Genomic DNA, 22080 nt, shown 5'->3' with positions numbered 1-22080 from the left:
GGGTTGTTTCATTTCAGTGGCGATTGATCCAAGTATAGGAGCTGCCTGCCGCCGCGTCGATAGCTGGAGGCGAACTTAAGGGTGTGATTGCAGGTATCAAAGGAAGGTTGGGTGTGGTATGGAATGCTCAACATTTGTTGATGCGAAAAAAAAAAGGGGGGAGCCAGAAATTTGTGCCCCATGAGGACATACTTACTACTGAAAAGGAAATACTACCTGGTGGCAAGCAGTGCGCGAGTGGCCGGCTACTGCAATTTTTTATTTTGTTTTATTTATATATATATATATGGGGGGGAGCTTATTTGAAAAACGAATGAGGAAGTATTTTTTTTTTCCATTTTCTGATAGCGGCAGGACCATTACTAATGTGTGCAATACAGTCGTTTATATCTGTGTGTATAAATAGTATTCGGTTATATACAGTCAATTGCATGTACTGTGATTTTTTTTATTCTATCAGTAAGTTGGAGAATTCTCTCTCGCTTAGCCGAACTTAAATTTGATTGAACTGTTAGCAGAGTCAAAGACGAATGTAGTTCATATCCGCCATGTCAATGTTGTTTGGGTTTTTCATGATTTCAGCTCGCACAAATCAATTAAGGGCCGGGCGTTACTTTTGAGGCTATCAGATGGTGTTAGGCTATGTTTTCCCTCCTTGGGGTCCCCCATGAATTGACCGAAGCAAATTGGCAATAAAAGAAATTGGGAGTGACACCGGAAGGCGTTGGAACGTTGTACGAAATATGTTTGGAATGGAAATGTTTGGGGAGACCTGTTTCTGCTCACTATTGGGACTCTTCACCTTTAGATTAGGAGAGAGGGAGGAGGCGTTGAGGTGGGGGAGGGAGCGGCTTTTGTTTTTTGCTTTTTGGTGGGGGGGGGGGGGGGATTACAGATTTTCACAGGCCTAGGCCTGGCCTGTGTTTTTCTCTCTCTGTTTGGCTTCCGTAGGGGGTTCGGGCCGTCAGTCAGGCTTACTAAACGTTATTTGCAGCGTCCCTTCGGGCCCCTTTCACTCCTTTTATCGGTCCTCCATTCATAGTATCTTTCTTCCATCTGACTTTCCACCCTCTGTTAATTACTTCATACTGCAACTGCGAGGTTTTCCTCCTGTTACACTTCTCAGACCTACCTACTCTCAATTTCCTCTCCAGCGCTGAATGACCTCTAGGTCCCAGTGCTTGGTCTTTGGCCTGCCTAAACTCTATATTCAATTCAGTCAATTCAATCTTTCTTTTTGCCTTTGTACCATGATTTGACCTTGATAGGATAACTACAACGATACAAGAAACCCATTTCTTCTCGTGGGCAAAGTATTCGTAACATTATGGACCCTTGAATTGTATTCATTTAAGCTACCCTCGACTCGTACTTCATCCTAAGTGGGATGTGGAATTTGAACCCTTTTGTCGATCATGTTTTGTTCTGAGCGCATTTCTCTCGCATTGGGTTACTAGTGATGATAGGTTTGCAAATCGAAGTTTCCTTCGAGGGAATCTCGAGACCAGGATGCTCGAGACCGACCCCGCTTAGCGCTCCACGAATCTCCCCTCGGAATCAGATCTCGCTCAATTGTAAGCCTTGCCTCCGTCTCGTCCAATTTATGAATAATGAGATGCCTTGGGAAGTGTAACACCTGCGAGAGGACGCTTTAAAAATAGAGTGAGCTGCGGGAAAATAGTATGAGATATGAATCATCTCGCATACATTCTTTGAAGTGTGCTTCTTGACGCAGTTTGATGTCAGTGAAGAACTTCGGTTTTTCACCTTCAGCGAAGAGCTAATTGCCGTTCATCTTGAAGTATGGCAACCTTTTGCAGTTGTTGAATGATTTAACCAAAATAGTGTCAAGGCCGCTGCATATTTTGCCGTGAATGTACTTGAAAATGTGGCTATCTGCCCACGAATTTTCATCGTATGCTCGCCTGGTTGCCCAGAAAGATCTTGAGAACGATATTCACTTGCTTGTCATCAAGATTTGGGTTAGGGCCACAGCAAGGTCCACAGGTTAAAAGACGTCAATCTAATTCGGGAATGTGACGAATGACGTGTTATTGTACTTCATTATCAAAAATATTACTCGTTCATATTTGCCGTTCAATTAACACTGTATTTTAATGGTTTTCCGTATGTAAACTTAGTGTGCTTTGAGATGTCATTTGCCTCGTATTGATTCCAGCAAAAGTAATCGGGTTGTGAGATGTGATTTCGGAGTGAGTCATTTCGTTACGCATATAGTAAATGAACTTCCGGGTTGGACAGGTGCGTTGGCTTGTTAATAACGAACCTTATGTTGTGTTGCATGCGAGTACATCACTAGCGCTGTCGAGTGCTGTAGCAGTCATACATATTTCGTTAAGAGGCCCTCGAATGCCCTGGTTATGTGATTTTCTTAAGGTGTGTTGTAGTTCTTAACGTTGTCTTGTCGCCAAGTCAATAACCGTGAGTTTACCTCTCTCTCTCTCTCTCTCTCTCTCTCTCTCTCTCTCTCTCTCTCTCTCTCTCTCTCTCTCTCTGCTTTGTGTTCCATATCATAGATATCAATATCCCCATATTTTGTCTTTTGCGTATTTGTGGTGGTTGCGTTTTTCATCCGATATTTTTTTTAAATGTAAAAGTTGTAGAACATGAGAGTAATCCTGATATTACCTCGATTATTGGAATGTGTGCTTTACGACAACACCTGTACCTTGCTCTTAACTTTAGAAAAAATTCTTGCCTTAACCTTCCATCCATCAGGAATATGGCTTAAGAAATCAAAAGTTTAAGATTCCAAAGGGGGCCCGTATTTTATCCTCTTGTCTTTCTTCATGATTCTCTCTCACGTTTACACTCCCCGTCCACTACACGAAGGGATTTTAGTTGAAAATGATAAAAAAAAAGGTAGTTGTCCTTGCATAGATGCCCATGAAATATTCTGTCCGTTCATACGTTGGCGTGTCTGTCACACTGATTAACGCATTATTGCGACTGTCGTCCTGGATAGACAGACATCTGTGAAGAGAGATATCCATCCATGTTTCTTGTCACGATTACTTTGTCATTACAACTTAAGTAATTTGAGGGATTTCGCTCAAACTTGGTTCATTAGTAAGACCTTGCACGGAGATGTTTGTCTGTCCGTCTGTCGCCCTTGTCGTTGCAGCTCGTCCTGCACGGTCGCCGGGATTTCTGTAACACTTAGCACCACTTGGAAAACAATCGTGCATAGATGTCACTGCGTCTGTGACGCTTAGCTTCTCATGCAGTTCCTTCTACGTGGACTGAAGATTTTGGGGTCCAACTTGGTAAAAAAGTAAGATCATGCGTGGATATGTATAGACGGTAGATCTGTCGTGTATGTGCATTGCCTTAGTTTGACTTCACGAATTTACATGGTTTGATGTGAAATTGTGGCTCCAAATTCTGTAGGTTTGTTCATAACCAACCTCAAAACTTTCGAACTGGAAGACTTTGGCATGTATTCTAAACTTATGAAAATGTTAAAACATCAATGTTTGTGGCTTCGTAGCAGTGAACCTGATCATGACCATGCTAAAAAATAGTTTGGGGGCTTTCGTGGTTTGCAATTACTTTTTGTCGGGAGAAAGTCGCTGGAGTTATTTTTTCTCAAAAAGGAATAGTAACGATGCCTTCCGCATTTGATTCATCGAAATGATATGAAAAGTTGGTCGGACATCGATAATGAAAACAAATTGCTTCAGCAGTACTCTCAGAAAACTTGTTTATAAATAAGTACTTTGAAATGGGAAAATGCTAGTTTTTTATCTTGAAAGCTGCTTTTTTTATTGGAGTTTTTACAGACTTGGAGAGTTTTGTGTTGAATTTATTGTTTGTGGAAAACTCACCCACATCAAAACCATTATTTAAAGGGACAAAGCACTGATTTTTAGTTTTGCACATACTTTGTCCTGGAATTAAACAGTCTGCCACCTTTAAACACTGTAAATGTGCCATATATTCCTGAGATACACCCGCCATGCATCATGATTTAGTCACCGTATAAAAGAAAAGAAAAAGTACCCAGCATTTGTCGAGGCTTTTAGGGAAAGTGAGTCATGACGTCACTAGAGACAGTATCTAACGAATCTCAATGAATAGAAGAATGTCACGGGATCGTGACTGTTGGTAACTGCACCCCGGTTCATGTTATTCAGCCGAGTGATTTGAGGTGTATTCGTGTGAAGCGCTTTGTATTCATGGCAAGAGATGTTCTCTGTTCTCTGGAAGAAGGTCGACAGCAGATAGGGCGGCGTCGTGGATGTGTCATCGTCATCGTCTCTTGATTGCTTTCCAGCGCCGTAGTGTGGCGCCGGTGGTGTGGCTTCCAGAAGAGAGAGACCTCATTGTTGGGCAGTATCGTTGTTGGAGCTATCCGTTTTCTACGTGTCGCTAAGAGCTCTCTCTCTCTCTCTCTGGATTTCTTTGAGGCATTAGCGATTGTCTGTAATCAAAGTAATGCCTAATGGTCGAAGATGATGGCACAAATGAACCCACTGCAGCAAACGATAAGGGAGGTTGTGTATCTGAGTGCCATACATAACTCTCTGCTCAGATAACTTGGGTTACGTAATAATTAGCCGGCGTGAAGTCTTAGAAAGACTTCTTTGTACTTTGTTGGATTAGTTTTGGGGTATCGAATGGCTTTTGTTTCGTTACATCGGTGTTCCGACTTTCTGTAAGGAAGCGATTCGATCTTCGGCCTTATGCGCATCTCTTGTTATCTAGTTTTGTTCTGACGTTGCTACCGAAGACGTTCCGTTTTCTGGGTCACCTTAAACGTGTGAAAGGAGACAGTTTTATTAGTGTTTATTCATTTGAGGATTGGGGGAAAATGAGCCAAAGGAATCATTGTTTTTAATGGAAGACATTTCCATTATTTTGTTTTATTTCACTTTTAATTTATTTATTTTACTTAGTGTTGTGGAAGAAACTGCGACATCACAGCAGTACGCCAACAGTTGGTAATTATAAAGACACATTCTGTAGCCTCGTATGTGACCTCATTGTTGTAGGAAAGTTACCGAGGTTTGTCCATCACTCACGAAGGGGAGGGAATGGGACCGGATCGGATCGGGTACTGCTTAGTTTTATGTGGATGTGATTTATTCGTATAAACGTCGTAGGTTTTGTTCATAATTAAGATACATTTTTATATATCTAAATAATATATATTTATAGTATATTATATACACAGACATTCACAGAACATTTTTATCTATCTAAATAATATATATTTATAGTATATTATATACACAGACATTCACAGACAGTGGATATTCAGAAAGATGAGGATGATACGGTTGCAGTCGTTTAGTTTATTCAAGGGAAATGAGACTCTTAGTGTTTAGAAATCATCCAATTTTATCATATTTATATATTATTGATCCGTCAGTATTTTATCAACGCCAAGTTCATTTGAAAAGGGCTTTTCACGCGAGCAGTGACAAGTTTTCTAGATTGTCGAATGGCTGGTGACCAGCTGTGAATACAAGGACGCTTAGGTCTGCTAGGATTATCCGTAGATCCCTTGGGGGGAAGGGGGAGGGGAAGATCTCAGGAGATGAGATCCGTGAGTGGAGGAAAAGGGAACGCTGAAGGAGACTGCGATTCTTCCGGGTGTAGGTAGCGGTTGCACTGACGAATGCGTGTGTGCTTAGAGTTACACTGCGGCTTCCCCAACGCCACAATACCAGCCACGCGCAACCACATTCACCCCTTCCCCTCCATTCCTCCCTCTGCATCCTCCCCCCCCCCCTCTTAGTGCGTTTCCCTTCTCCCTCTGTTGTATCTCCCACTTTCCTCCACCTTGGAGGCGTTATGGGAGGTGGAGCAGTGTGCCGAGTAAAGGAGGTTTTGTGTAGGAAAACCCAGAGAAGGAAAAGCGCGTCGTGTTTCATATTTTATCAAATAATGCCCTTCTGCTACTTGGAAGCGAGTCTCGGAATGCGAACGAACAGACGGGTGGTTGTCTGTTTCCTGCGAAGTTGGGGAAACTCCGTGGCAGAGGTCAAACAAGTACAACAATGAGAGCCTCTCTCTCTCTCTCTCTCTCTCTCTCTCTCTCTCTCTCTCTCTCTCTCTCTCTTATTTTGACAGGTGGGGAGGCCAGTGAGTTGAGGTTTGAGGGTGGTGGGTGGGTGGGGGGGGAGCGGGGTTGGAGGAGTTGGATATTGAGAGTCATGAGTCATCAGCCGCACTGCACCGCTGCCGCCCCTGTGGTCAAGTTTACCTTCCATCCTCGGCCTTCTTGTCATGTCACGCTCCTCTCTCTCTCTCTCTCTCTCTCTCTCTCTCTCTCTCTCTCTCTCTCTCTGGATGTAATGAATTTTCATATTTGATATGAATATTTCTATCTGTAGTTACTTTTCAGATTGACGAACCAACTTTGGAATAATAATAGATTTGAATACATAACTTATCAAATTTAGGTGTAATGAGACAGAATAGGACTCATACGTTACACCCTGTTGTTTATTTAACATTTTTCATTAACTATGTGGGAATTAATTTTAAAAACTTACAACCACAGATGCAAAATCTCCAGTTAAAACAAAATCCACTTTACAGAAAAGTGTACTTATTTGCTCTCTCTCTCTCTCTCTCTCTCTCACTCCTCCATTCTCTCGTCTCTCGCCTTCCTCTCGTCCTCTCGTCTCTGGCTCTCTCTCTGGTGAATTGGCCTTTTTAGCCATCTTGCTTTCTTTCTGTCAGCTGGCAGGAAAGTCAAGCTGGGTTTTGTGTCAGGTATGCTTCTGTGTCACTTCGATGGCTAACGTAATCTCAGATAGACATAACTGTGAGCTTCTCTAGGCACACTTGTGGTTTGTAGTGATTAAGGTTTTCCCAATAAGAGGCGCCTCCACAGGTTTTGTATAGCCATGTTGCACGGAAGTTTTCGGACCGTTTTATGTTAGAAAAACATTGTCTGACTTCGACGGTCGGTTGCCTATTCGTTTTGTTTTATGAATCCGATGCCAGTTCTTTCCATCGTAAGAACTGCTTTGTTTAAGATTTTTTCGATTTTTTTTTTTTTAACCTGTATTCTTGACATTATTGTTGGTTAAGGTTTTAGTTTAGTTCATTTGATTATACGGTATGAGGTCTTGCAATTCAGAATTTTCGTCTGCAAGGGATACGGCATTGATTCAGTTCTATAGGGGGGGAAGGGCGTTCTGTGAAGGAAAGATGGCTGTACAAGTTAGGCCTAAAGAATAACATGTGATTTCGTTTATTCTGAGAACCTTTGGAATTGTCTATTTTGGCAAGGACGAAAAAGAGTGGCAAACATGAGAGTTAAAAGAAGGTATTGCTCAATCTCGAATGGGTTTTGGTGAAACCGCAGTTAAATGATTCCTTTTTGAATGTTCCTGTTTTGTGAAAATACGGAAGTTTAGCTGTTCTTTAGAATTGAAAATCTCTCTCTCTCTCTCTCTCTCCTCTCTCTCTCTCTCTCTCTCTCTCTCTCTCTCTCTGTGCTTGTAGTCATGTGTTGGCAGGAATTAAGATGTGTATTGAAATACCGTTTGAGAGAGAATCGTATTTTTTAATTCCAGGATCCGAATTCTTCCTTCCAAGTTTATATTCAAGTGTGTTTTTAGAGGCGATTATTAAGAAAACTTTAAGGTTTACCCCCCCCCCCTCACTCTTCTCTCTCTCTCTCTCTCTCTCTCTCTCTCTCCCTCTCTCTCTCGAGCACAGACGATAGTGATCAGTATTCATGTCACTTTAGACTTCTGTGACTGTGTGTGCGCTCGCGCGTGCGGCGGGCTATGTTTGCCTATGCGCCTTGAAGCAGCGGAATAAAAATGTTTGCATCCGGTTTTGGCTATGCACTAGATGTTTGCTGCTTTGTCGCAGGAAGGGCGACCTAAGTACCGGTGTTGTAGTGGCGGAGAGGTTTAAGCCCATCTTCGAAGCCCCAAGAGTGAGGTTACCTTCGTTTCTTTTTAATTAGGTGGAGGGGAAAGAGGCTGGAAGTTTTACAGGTGCCCACTTTGCCATAAAGCAGTAAGTGTTTCAAGGCGTTTACTCAAGAATTTTTTGGTGGTGGTGGTGGTTTGTTGGGGGGGGGCGGGGGGGGGGGGGGGGGGGGGGGGGGGAGCCTATTTTTTAATCTAGATAGTGTACAGTGGAATTTTGTTTCTTGAAGCAATCGGTCAGTCTTAAGAACAGAATAGATGAACTGGTAACGCAGCAAGACTTGATTTCCCATAGACATTTTCTGTATCTCTAGATAGTAGAATATACTGGAAGAGGAAATTATTATTATATATTGATGATAAACTCGCATGTGTAGGTAATAGACTTAATGGGGTCGAAACCTAAGTTTGAGATGCACGAAGCCTTCGAAGTGTTATGTGACTGTATGACGGCACCAGCCCTCACAATCTGGTACCTTGAGTAGGTTTGGTGTCATGTTTTCTGAGTCAGGTATATAGTTTTGGAAATTTGCGGGCTTCTGGAGACTTTATAAAGTGGGGGTGTACTTTAAATTGGGCAAGGTTGGGTACATGTGCTTACGCTAATGCTTTTTACTATAGTTATATCTGACGTAGCAGTCCGTGTAGACAGAACTTTATTAAAAGAGTTCAGCTGATTAAGAGTAAAACTGTCACCCCACGAAGTGAATAATAATAATAATAATAAAAAGTTGTTTATGGGCATGGGGCCCTATAAAAGCAGTAGGCGGCGGTTGGAAAAGTTATGGCTTTTTATCGAAATCCAATACAAGTTGGTTCGGTAATGAAATGAGGGAGTTGGAATAGGAGACGGAGGTTTTGGAATTGCAAATTGCCTGTCGGAATGAGAATAAAGGCGTCTTCATAGGAATAGGAAGGTTTTTGCTGGGCTGAAACGTGATGGAGAAGAGTCATTGTAAGGAGATGACTGGGTAGAGGTGATATGGTAGTAGTGATGTGATCAGTCATTTGGGGCCATTGGCAGTTGTCCTTAGAAATTAAAAGACGAGCTAGTTACTGCGAAATTTGAATGAGATAATTAAGATTTCGTTTAAACTAACGGAATTTAAAAATGTTGAGGGGGGTATGCTGCTTGGTGGTGTCGCTTTGAGTTTTTGCATTTAGATGGATAGTTTTCCTAGTGGCAAAGGAATGAATGAAGACGAACGTTTGTTTCTGAGGAAGCAAATATTCAAGGGTTTGTTTTTATATAAAAAATTATTACATACTGTACATGACAGGGTCACGTTGAAGAGAAGCAATATTAAGACCGGCATGAGAAACTATGGTTATGAAAGAGTATAGTAGAAAACGACTCCCATGAAAAGGTCGAATGTTTTGGACGTAATAGTGTGGCGTTTAATCAATTAGTTTTTGGCGGTAGGTTTCGACGGATGGAGGGGTTTAAAAGTCGCAGAGAGGGGGGGGGGGGGGGGGGGTTAAAGCTAAAATAACAGAGGGAGAGGAGGTACGAAACATGACCGATTGCTGGGATTGTAGGCGTCTTGAAGTGTGAAAGGGGTTTTATATATCGGTGGTTTTTTTATATAAATAGAAGAAACTGGTGCTGGTGTTATGCTTTCAGAAGAATGATTAGAAGAAATCACGAGAAAATCAGGCTGAGAGAGTTTCGAGAAATCGATGCGTCACCGTTTTTAGGTCACTGATTCTCATATTCGTATACGTAGTTGAAGCTGGGTAGATGGTGATTGTCGTTCAAAAAAGCAAAAACTTCAAAAGTACAGGTAGCGTGTCAAGCGTGATGGTTTTAATATTCTGGAGTGCACGTGTACTTCGGGGGTTGGGGACAATTGTAGTGAGCCTGAGGTAATGCGTAAGCTGCTCGGGATAAGATTTCCAAGTCAAGGTCTACGCGGCATCTTTTAACACTAGATTTGTTTCTGTTGATTTGAAATTTCCCAACTCGTGTTACAGTAATACCTTTTTATTCATGTCATTTCCCCGGGTCGTGTTACAGGAATATCCTTTTATTCATGTTTGGAGAGAGTGAATTTTAAATATCATAATAGAATATTATGGATTTCGGGACGCAACCTCAACTCATGTCCTTGAATGGCAGTCTTTCTTGAAACACCCGTGATTTGAATCATCGGGGAATTGTGAAAAGCAGCCTTTTCAGCCTTGGGAGATCAACAAAAAGGGGTCAAACAAGCAGCGTCAAATTCAGTCATTGTTTGCCGACTCAGTTATTTTTCATTGCTGCCTAATAAGAATGCGACTTGCTTTTATGAAGAGTTATTTTTAGGTCACAAATTGCGTCCTATTTCCTGAGGTCACTGGAATTTGGTATTTGTGAATTTTTAATTGTGGTCTTAAAGTTGAGTGTTCTGTTCTAGCCAGCAGAGCTGAAGGGGGTCACTGTCCATTTCAGTTATTGATGTTTTCAGTTGTTTCAGATGCTGACTGGACAGATCCCACGGATTGCTTGTGTGTTTTGTTGACGCGCACATTTAACTTATGTTCGAATAACCTAGGGTCACTTTTTCCATTGCCTTTAACTCTATACAGTTGTTTACAGTTGTTTGTTGGCAGTTGTAAAACAAAGCACACAGCACACACCCGCACAACAGTAGAGTTTTGTTTCGGATGGTGCATTCCAGTTATAAGTTACTACACCAGAGAGAGAGAGAGAGAGAGAGAGAGAGAGAGAGAGAGAGAGAGAGAGAGAGAGAGAGAGAGAGGGGGGGGGGGGGGACTGGTATAATCAAGACCTGTTTATTTTTCGGGGTAATGAATTTGACTTGCTACTCCCTCTTGGAAACAAATAGGCCGGGCAGTTGGGAAGTCAAGACATTGTGGAACGTTTTATTTCGTTGCTGCCATCCCCAGATCTTAAGCCTGTTGGTTTTTTTAAGTGTAGGTTTTATGGAGATAAATACTGCCTTGTTTAGTAGTAAGTAATCGCTCCTGGCATTGTATGCTTGATCCGTGTGATGATTTAGGAGACAGTCCTTGGTGGGCCTGGTGGATTTGTTGGTACTTACATTTTGTCCGCTTGAGTATGATGTACATTTCAAGTATCATCCCAAATAGCATAAGTTCCTGTGACGGTTTTTAGTCGTGTTTTATTTAGTTTCTTTAGGGAAGAGGCAAAGGTGATAGTAGTTATATAAGAGACTGCTTTAAGTCATCCTAGTTTAGTTCATATTTCTTCATCTATATTCTAGGTCATACTGCTTTTCTGCCAGTTGTTTTTATTATACATCACATTTATGGCTGCTTCATTTGCTATTTGCGAATGTGGCAAAATCGGGGTAATTCTGGTCACTCGAAGTCATTCATGGGGATTACAGTGTTTTCCCTTTGCCTACAGTCGCGCTGAAAAATGACAGCGAGACGATGCTGTAGGTGAGGTGTTATTGTAAAATGATGTTGCCGTAGGGTTAGTCACATTTTCATCCGTCCGGTAAGGCTTGAGAACACCAAACCTGGCTTCATCGTAGTACCGTGCTAGTGTGTGTGTTTTTCCAAGTAGTATATTTTTTCTGCTGTGCAGCTAATGCCAGAAATATAGCCGTATGTTGTATTTCCATCGACATTAAATGGATCTCAAATTGTATGAATGATACTGTACATTTTTTTTCAGTTGATGTAACCATAACAGGAAAGAACTTGGTTTGCGCCTGCTTATAAGTAAGGCGTCAGTTGGGCAAATCTTCAAATGGCTGTGCATTGTTTATTTGTCCGTGAAGAGTGAAGGCTAAAGGAGGAGGTAGTGGATAGACTATCGTTCCAGAGGGGAAGTGGGAGTCGAGTCCGGTTACAGCCGTGTTTCTTATTTGGTCGTCTGCCGATGCAAGTGGGCAAGTGGCACGAAAGGAGGAACAATAAGAGGAGGCGGCGGTTGGAGGGAGGGGACGGGGTGGGGGGCACTTGGTTGGGTTGGGTGGACGGGCACCCAGCCACGTCTGAAGATTTGGTCAGACTGATTGATTTTCGCGCCGCACAGCAGCAGCCTGCAAAGCAACAACACCGGAGGTTCTGCCTTCCCTGTCGTCGCAGCAAACCCGGAGAGTGCTTCAAGTTAGGTTGTTTCATCTGAGGGTTAGGTCACGTAAAGGGAAGCTTGGTAAAACATAGTAGCTTGTGAGGAAAAGTATTTGGCAATGGGCATCGTCAAGTACATGCAAAGCAGGTAGCCTTCCTTCCCCCGGCCTCCTCGGGCACTTCCTAGGGAATGACCTACTTTTGGCCAGATGTTGATTAGGATGCCATTTACCAAGGTCGAATGTGACCTGGACGCTGTTTTATTTATATTTCTCAGCTTCCATCGTGTGGACTCTTGCTCTTAACCAGCGGCTTCCCTTATCTTATCACTCGATTCTTCACTGGTTTTAGACTACAGCAAAGTGGCCTTCCTTTCGTTGTTGACTTAACCATCTGCAGTATTATATATATATATATATATATATATATATATATATATATATATATATATATATATATATATATAAACAAACAGAATATTCATTCCAAATGATGTAACTATTACTGTTAAACGTGCCATCTGATGTGGATATGGAAGCCTGTGAAATCCGGTGGATTCCGTTCCTTTCATTGTTACTCCCGACCCCACCCCAGCACCTCCAGTTCAGTTTCTGCCATAGGCATATTCAATTTCTTCTTCCCCACCCTCTCCCTCGACACAGAATGCCAACCAGCTTAGGTTGCTCTTACTTAACCTTACCTGTAAATTACATCACTGGGGAAACCTAAGTAGCAGCCACAAAGCCGGTTCAAGTCTTACTTGCTGACTTGTATATGTAATTGTACTGTAATAAAGTTTGATCACGCACCGCAGCGCAACAGGAAAACGTTCTTGACGTGTTTCATTCGTGGCAGATAATTCAAGAAACCATACATTCACCAAGTAATTGAGTCGATACATTTGCCTCGGAGTATGGACTGAAATTTTTACGAAGGAAACGTCGTTTATGCTTTGATGAGTTAGTGCGACGGTCATGTATATTATTCAACGATTTTAATTTTTATTTTACAAATGCAGCTTACTCTGGTCATCACTGTTAGCTGCTCGAAGAGGTCCTTGTTTAGCCAGATTATCACAATTTATTGAGTTGCATATGATGAAAACATTGTTTGGCTTCTTGAATATTTTACCCATGTATGCCTTTACTCCATTTCTTGTATGTAGGCTTCCATTCTTTTAAAGGTTCTTCGATGCGTATTACTCCTCCTTCATGTATTGCAGGTTTTGTTTACTGCCGCTTTCATTTTCTTCGTGCAATTGTGCCACACTCCTAACCTTTGTGTAGGATTTTTTTTTTTATTTTGTCCTCGACGACCTCTCTCTCTCTCTCTCTCTCTCTCTCTCTCTCTCTCTCTCTCTCTCTCCATTGGATACCACCTCCTATCGCAGCAGTGCCCGTGCCTTACCCTTGTCGAGAATCGATACTGTGGACACGGGTGATGCTTCGTTTCCGGTTGCACCGCAGGGAATAAAGTGTGTACTTTCAGCCTGTTTCTTCTGCTGGCGTGTTATTTAAGGAAGGCTCTCCGTCGTTGCATGTTTATATATATATATATATATACATACATACATATGTATATTATATATATATATATATGTATGTATGTATGTATAAGTAATTGTAGTCCGTTTATATATATTGGGGGAGAGAGGGTAGCTACTTCTTAGCCTCTGGAATGATCTCATTAGTTCTCTAGTCAAAAGCAAGTTACATTCAGGAGAGTTGAAAGCCCCTAGGGCTGTATATATAACCTCCTCGAGTTAATGGTTGGTTTTGTTTCGAGTTTTGAAGTGGTGCTCTCATATGTTTTCTGGGAAGGAATCTTTGACCAATCGCGTCAGAAGGACTTTCGAGTTAATTTGTCATTGTGAAAGTGTTGGGTTGATTTCCGTCGCCTCCTCATCCGACCCTTCTGGAGAGAGAGAGAGAGAGAGAGAGAGAGAGAGAGAGAGAGAGAGAGAGAAGCTGCTGCCGGAGTGTGTCGTAGAAGTTAAAGGTGGTGGTACCAGGTGGCATCACGGCTGGGCCACCTTTGTTGCGCTCTGGTCTTCCTACGCTTAAGATAAACAGGCCGTGAGAGAAAAAGAAAGGAAAATAGATAGGCCACACCTCCGTATTTAGTCTCTCTCTCTCTCTGTCCAGTTATATTTGCGCTTGGTGTTCAGAATTTTGTTCACTAAGTAATGTGCGTAGTTCAGAGTTGTGGATTCTTGCTAATCTTAGTTCTTAGATAACCTACTATTTTCGTTTACCTTCGTTGTCCCGTCCGTTATGGTTTTATTTATGATGACTGCGGCCTAGGTTTGTTGACCTGCGGCATGTTTTAGAAACAAGATTTCAGTAAGTCTTGTGTATTTATTCATTTATAGAATTGTGTATTTCAAAGGTCACTGTAATGCTGAAATCGGTAGACTTATCTCCATAATGAACAAACTTGAATCCTGCAAAAAAGGATTGAAGGTCTGTTCAATTTCTCAGGGTCGAAATAGTCTTGATGTACCCCCAATTGTAGTTCAAAACGGGCAAATTACAATTTGGTGCACCAATCTAATGGGTATTTTCAAGAAGAACTTTTTTACTTCCACCTACAGACTACTTTGTTGTTCTTTTGGCTGGTTCGGAAACCTTGAAAATAAAGGGTCTGAAAAAGATGTTTCACGTTAAGTTAAAGGTACAGGAATTTAAGATAGGATATTTATGATTTATTCATTAGAATGAGAATGTAAAAAATGGAATAATGTGCATATTAAACAGTACAGAAAAATTATTTTAATAAAATATGTCGTATTTTTAAAATTTTCCTTGGCGTAACAACAGGCTATCTGTCGGTAGATTTTAGCACGTGTTCATTTATTTGATGTACTGAATTTAGGAACTATATTTCTTTTCAATTATTTTGTGTTTCCACTGATAACTGAGAGTATATGAACGTGTTTAATTTGTGTCCTTTTTATTTGATCCTTGTTAGTATTTGTAGTACTATAGCTGGTTCACTTTAGGTAGATTCTTGGGAGAGCCTTATGTCTACGAGACGTTTGTTTGGCGGCCGCTGATTGGCTTGGAGCTGCCTACCTTCAGGTACCAGCCAATCAGCCGCCGCCAAACAAACTTCTCGTAAGCATAGAGCTCATCCAAGAATCTACCTTAAGTGAACTAACTTAGTTATGAGTATTGATTATGGAGACCACTTTACGTTAAGTTAGGAATATGTTTGCAACTTATGCGTCAGTGGAAAATCTTAGATGCATCCAGAGTAAGCTGGAGGTCGGGTCACGCCTTGTTTATTAAGCTCTCCGTGAAATTGGCGTTGAAAAAAGTTGATCCAAAAGATGCGTTTGTGTGTGAGAGAGATTAGTTTTGTGTGCGCTAATTCTCAAATACATGATTTTGAGGGCTTATTTAATAATAAACACTAACTTTAATTAAATTTTATTCGACCAGCATGTGTGTGTGTGTGTGTGTGTTTGGCGCTGGCACACCTGACGTCAAGTTAATATTTTTTCCTCCAGGTTTTAACTGAAAACCAATGTTGAAATGTTTTATGTGCCCCTTTAATATTGAGCGCTCTTTAATGAAGCCTCTGTGCGGAGCATAATGGGCCTCTATCAGGCAGCTTTGGACGATTTGACGAGTTCACGGATGTGATGAGGCAACGCCACGCTCTTTCTGTTCCGAAAGCTTGAAGTGGACGGTTCTTAGTCCTCCTCCTCTTCCTCGGAAATTGAACGATTATTATGGAGAAGGGAAAAAGCCACTCACTAATTAAAATTTCTCTCTCTCTCTCTCTCTCTCTCTCTCTCTCTCTCTCTCTCTCTCTCTCTCTCAACACACAAATAAGACTGCATCATAACCCATACAATACAGAAAGCTGGTATAGATTTACTTGCAACTAAATAATGAGCATAATTTACGTTCGTATTTTAGGTTGTTGACAAAAACGTGATATAATCTTATAGTAACCCCCAATAATACCGATGAGTCTCTAATGGACTTTGTGCTTTTGATTTCTTCCAGGGTGAGGATGGCGTGGGTGGCGTGTCAGGCGGCGGGGGTGGGGGTGGCAGCGGGTCGTCGTCGACGAGGGTCTCTTCGTCGCGTTCACGAACCGAAGAGATTGGCAAGTACCGCCTTCTCAAGACCATCGGCAAGGGCAACTTCGCAAAGGTCAAACTCGCCAAACATGTGCCCACTGGCAAGGAGGTAGGTCTCATAGTATTTTGAGAATTCCATTCCAATAATGAAAGTACCTCTCTCTCTCTCTCTCTCTCTCTCTCTCTCTCTCTCTCTCTCTCTCTCTCTCTCTCCGCACTAACTGCTCATAAGAGAATTTTCCGTTCCTTAATCCGTCTGTATTGATTCCACCTCCCCATGAGAATTCCCTTACTTCTCCTAGGAAAGCCTCATTCTACCTCCCCATGAGATTTCCATTACTACTCATCCCTGGTACAAAATCCTCATTCCACCTCCCCATGAGAATTCCATCACTCCTCGTTCTTAATAGACAATTCCCTTACTCCTCTTCCCTAGTAGGAAATCCTCATTCCACTTCTCCATGAGAATTCCATCACTCCTCATCCTTAGTAGGAAATCCTCATTCCACTTCTCCATGAGAATTCCCTCACTCCTCATCCTTAGTAGGAAATCCTCATTCCACTTCTCCATGAGAATTCCCTCACTCCTCATCCCTCGTAGGAAATCCTCATTCCACTTCTCCATGAGAATTCCCTCACTCCTCATCCCTCGTAGGAAATCCTCATTCCACTTCCCCATGAGAATTCCATCACTCCTCGTCCTTAGTAGGAAATCCTCATTCCACTTCTCCATGAGAATTCCATCACTCCTCGTCCTTAGTAGGAAATCCTCATTCCACTTCTCCATGAGAATTCCATCACTCCTCATCCTTAGTAGGAAATCCTCATTCCACTTCCCCATGAGAATTCCCTCACTCCTCATCCCTCGTAGGAAATCCTCATTCCACTTCTCCATGAGAATTCCCTCACTCCTCATCCCTCGTAGGAAATCCTCATTCCACTTCCCCATGAGAATTCCCTCACTCCTCATCCCTCGTAGGAAATCCTCATTCCACTTCTCCATGAGAATTCCATCACTCCTCATCCCTCGTAGGAAATCCTCATTCCACTTCTCCATGAGAATTCCATCACTCCTCGTCTTTAGTTGGAAATCCTCATTCCACTTCTCCATGAGAATTCCATCACTCCTCGTCTTTAGTTGGAAATCCTCATTCCACTTCTCCATGAGAAATTCCAGTTTTTATCTCCGTCTTTAAGTTGGAAATCCTCATTCCACTTCTCCATGAGAATTCCATCACTCCTCGTCCTTAGTAGGAAAGCCTCATTCCACTTTTCCTTCAGAATTCCATCACTCCTCATCCTTAGTAGGAAATCCTCATTCCAACTTTTTCCTTGAGAAATTTCTATCACTCCTCATCCTTAGTAGGAAATCCTCATTCCACTTTTCCTTGAGAATTCCATCACTCCTCATCCTTAGTAGGAAATCCTCATTCCACTTTTCCTTGAGAATTCCATCACTCCTCATCCTTAGTAGGAAATCCTCACTCCACTTCTCCATAAGGATTCCATCACTCCTCATCCTTAGTAGGAAATCCTCATCCCACTTTTCCTTGAGAATTCCATCATGCCTCATCCTTAGTAGGAAATCCTCATTCCACTTTTCCTTGAGAATTCCATCACTCCTCATCCTTAGTAGGAAATCCTCATTCCACTTTTCCTTGAGAATTCCATCACTCCTCTTCCTAGAGGAAATCCTTGCAATTCCCTTTTCCTTTAGGATTCCTCAACTCCCTCTTCCTTAGTTAGGATCCCTTTTCCATTCCACTTTTCCTTTAGGAATTCCCATCACTCCTCTTCCTTAGTAGGAACCTTCCTCATTTCCACTTTTCCTTGAATTCCCCTCACTCCTCATGCCTTAAAGTAGAAATACCTCATTCCCACGTTTTCCTTGAGAATTCCATCATCTCTCTTCCTTATTAGGGAATTCCTCATTCCCACTTTTCCTTGAGAATTCCATGGCCACTTCCTCTTCCTTAAGTTAGGGAAATCCCTCATTCCCACTTTTTCCTTGAGAATTCCATCACTCCTCATCCTTAGGTAGGAAATTCCTCATTCCTCACTTCCCATGAGATCCCATCCACCCCTTGCATCCTTAGTTAGGAAATCCTATTCCACTTTCCCTTGAGAATTCCATTTTCCACTTCCTCATCCTTAGGGTAGGAAATCCTCATTCCACTTTTCCTTGAGAATTCCTCCACTCACTCATCCTAGTAGGAAATCCTTCATTTCCACTTTTCCTTGGAAAGAATTCCTCACTTCCTCATCCTTTTAGTAGGATAATCCTTCATTCCACTTTCTTGAGGAATTCCATCCACTTCCCTCAGTCCTTAGTTAGGAAATCCTCATTCCACTTTTCCTTTGATAATTCCATCACTCCTCATCCTTATAGGGAAATTCCTCATTTCCACTTTCCTTGATAATTCCATCCACTTACAATACTCTCCTCATCCTTAGTATGGAAATCCTCAATTTCCACTTCTCCATTGAAATCCAATCACTTTTACCTTTTGGGCCGTCACACTTACCTTAAATATCCACTTCCTTTAGACTACCTTAATCAATCCTTCATCCTTGATAGGAAATCCTCATTTCACTTTTCCCTTGAGAATTCCATTTTCCACTTCATCATCCTTGTAGGAAATTCCTCATTCCCTTTTCCTTGAGAATTCCCTCCACTCCTCATCCTTATTAGGAAAACCCTCATTTCACTTTTCCTTGGAAAGATTCCCTCACTCCCTTCATCCTTAGTAGGAACCTCATTCCACTTTTCCTGGAGAATTCCATCCACTCCCTCATCCTTAGTAAGAAAATCCGCATTTCACTTCCTTTCCAGTGAGGAAATTCCATCACTTCCCTCATCCTTTTAGTATGGTAAGAATCCTTCATTCCACTTTTCCTTGAGAATTCCATCACTCCTCATCCTTAGTAGGGAAATTCCTAATTCCACTTCTCCATGAGAATTCCATCACTCCTCATTCCTTAGTAAGGAAATCCTCCATTCCACTTTTCCCTTGAGATTCCATTCACTCTCTCATACTTAGTAAGGAAATCCTCATTCACTTTTTCCTTGAAGATTCCATCACTTCCTCAATTTTTCCGTTAGGTAAGAAATTCCTCATTTCACTTCTCCATTCCGAAAGAATTCCATCACTCCTCATCCTTATAGGCGTATGGAAAGGTGTTCTGCATTCCACTTTTCCTTTGAAGAATTTCCATTTTCCCACTTCCTCATCCTTAGTAGAAATTCCTCATTTCCTTTTCCTTGAAATTCCATCACTCCTTCCATTCTTAGTAGGAAATTCCTCGTGAAATCCACTTTTCCTTGAGAATTCCATCATTTTCCAACATTCCTCATCCTTAGTAAGGAAATTCTCATTCCACTTCTCCTGAGGAATTCCCTCACTCCTCATCCCTCGTAGAAATCCTCATTCCACTTCTCCATTAGAATTCCCCACTCCTCATCCCTCGTAAAGGAAATCCTCATTCCACGTCCCCATGAGAATTCCATTTTCCACTTCCTCGTCCTTAGAATTAGAAATCCTCATTCCACGTCCCCATGAGAATCCATTCCACGCCTCGTCCTTAGTAGGAAAGCCTCCATTCCACTTCTACATGAGAATTCCCTCACTTCCTCATCCTTTTAGTAGGAAATCCTTCATTCCACTTCCATGAGGAATTTTCCCTCACTCCTCATCCCTCCGTCTGAAATCCTTCATTCCACTTCTCCATGGAATTCCCTCACTCCTCATTCCCTCGGTAAAGGAATCCCATTCCAACTTCCCCATGAGATTCCCTCACTTTTCCTTCATCCTCGTAGGAAATCCTCATTCCCACTTCTCCATGATAAATTACCTCACTCCCTCAGTCCCACTTCGTAGGAAATCTCATTCCACTTCTCCATGAAGAATTCCCATCACATTCCTCATCCCTTTCCGTTAGGAAATCCTCATTTTCCACTTCTCCATGGAGATTCCATCACTCCTCATCCTTCGTAGGAAATCCTCATTCCACTTCCCCTGGAAGAAATCCATCACTCCTCATCCTCGTAGAAATCTCACATTCCACTTCTCCATGAGAATTCCATCACTCCTGTCTTTCGTTGGACATCCTCATTCATCCTTAGTCGGAAATCCTCACTCCACTTTCCTTGGAAAGAATTCCATCACTTCCTCTTCCTTAGTGGAAATCCTTCATTCCACTTCTCATGAGAATTCCCATCACCTTCCTCATCCTTAGTAGGAAATCCATCATTCCACTTCTCCATGAGAATTCCATCACTCCTCATCCTTAGTAGGAAATCCTCATTCCACTTCTCCATGAGAATTCCATCACTCCTCATCCTTAGTAGGAAATCCTCATTCCACTTCTCCATGAGAATTCCATCACTCCTCATCCTTAGTAGGAAAATCCATCATTCCACTTCCCCTCCAATGGAGAATTCCATCACTTCCTCCATCCTTAGTAGGAAATCCTCATTCCACTTCCCTCCAAATGCGAATTCCATCACCTCCTCATCCTTAGTAGGAAAAGCCTCCATTCACTTCCTCCATGAGAAATTCCATTCCTCCGCAAGCCTTAGTAGGGAAAATTCCTCATTCCACTTCCACAAGAGAATTCCATCACTCCTCATCCTTAGTAAGGAAACCTTTCCTCCACTTCCCAAAGAGAATTCCATTACTCCTCAATACTAGTAGGGGAAACCTTCATTCCACTTCCTCCATGAGGATTCCATTCAATCCTCATCCTTAGTAGGAAAATCCCTCACTCCATTTCTCCATGAGGATTGTCATTCACTTCCTCACCTTATTAGGAAATCCATCACTCCATTTCTCCATGAGGATTCCATCACTTCCATCTTAGGTAAAAGGCAATCCTCACTCCACTTTCCCACCATGAAGAATTTCCCATCACTAATCATCCTTAGTAGGAAATCCTCACTCCACTTCCCCATGAGAATTCCATCACTCCTCATCCTTAGTAGGAAATCCTCACTCCACTTCTCCATGAGGATTCCATCACTCCTCGTCCATAGTAGGAAATCCTCATTCCACTTTTCCTTGAGAATTCTGTCAATTTTCGTCCTTAGTAGGAAATCCTTATTCCACTTCTCCATGAGAATTTCATCACTCCTCGTCCCTCGAAGGAAATCCTCATTCCACCTCCCCACGAGAATTCCATTACTCTTCATCCCTAGTAGAAAATCCTCACTCCACTTACCCTCGAGAATTCCTTTATTCTTTATCCCTAATAGGAAACCCTTACTCCTCATCCCTAGTAGGAAATCCTCATTCACTTCCCCTGCTAGAATTCCTGTACTCCTCATCCCTATGTACGTAGTAAGTCCTTACTCCACATTTCAATGAAAACTCCCCTACTCATCGCTAGTCAGAAATCTTCACTCCACCTCCCCAAATCTTCCCCTCTCTCTCTCTCTCTCTCTCTCTCTCTCTCTCTCTCTCTCTCTCTCTATCTCTCCCCAGTCTCTCCCCTCATCTCTCCTTCTCGTCTCCTCTCCATTATCCTCCTCCCCTCCTCCTTCCCCTCCCCTCTGCCCTCCTCTCTCCATTTCTCCCCCTCTCTCTCTCTCTCTCTCTCTCTCTCTCTCTCTCTCTCTCTCTCTCTCCTTGAGTATTCCTGTATTCATCCCTATGTTGGAAATTCTCACTCTGCCTCCCCATGACAATTCCTGTTACTTCTAATCCCTAATAGGAAACATTCACACTATCTCCTTATGCAGGAAATCCTCACTCCACCTTCCCCATGATATATAATTACTCAACCCCAGTAGTAAATACTTACTTCACCGTCCCCATGATATATAATTACTCATCCCCAGTAGTAAATCCTCACTTCACCTCCCATTGAGAATTCTCTTATTCCTCATCGTCATGTAGTAAGTCCTCATTCCTCCTCCTCGATGAGAATTCCCTTACATCCATTTCTTTTGTATAATACATGTTACCCCTGTATAATTATATTGTTGTTTACTTATTTAGTTCATATGATCAGTTTCGGTTT

The 22080-nt window shown here is 42.1% G+C and overlaps 1 protein-coding gene across 26 annotated transcripts in view; it reads left to right on the top strand.

Annotated features, from left to right (window-relative positions):
* Window positions 1-22080, top strand: part of LOC135217485 (MAP/microtubule affinity-regulating kinase 3-like) — a 214965-nt gene that overhangs the window by 90218 nt on the left and 102667 nt on the right. For all 26 annotated transcript variants that reach the window (XR_010315152.1, XR_010315151.1, XR_010315150.1 and 23 more), the window contains one exon: window positions 15986-16175. Coding sequence is in view for 22 of the 26 variants with exons in the window: in XM_064253418.1 (XP_064109488.1) it covers window positions 15986-16175 (190 nt within the window). In the remaining 4 variants the exon portion in view is untranslated. The remainder of the gene's footprint in view (window positions 1-15985; window positions 16176-22080) is intronic.

This window comes from Macrobrachium nipponense, chromosome 7, assembly GCF_015104395.2.
Source record: "Macrobrachium nipponense isolate FS-2020 chromosome 7, ASM1510439v2, whole genome shotgun sequence".
NCBI lineage: Eukaryota > Metazoa > Arthropoda > Malacostraca > Decapoda > Palaemonidae > Macrobrachium > Macrobrachium nipponense.
The sequence above is the reverse complement of the archived record's forward strand: the minus strand, read 5'-3'. Positions and strand labels throughout refer to the sequence as shown.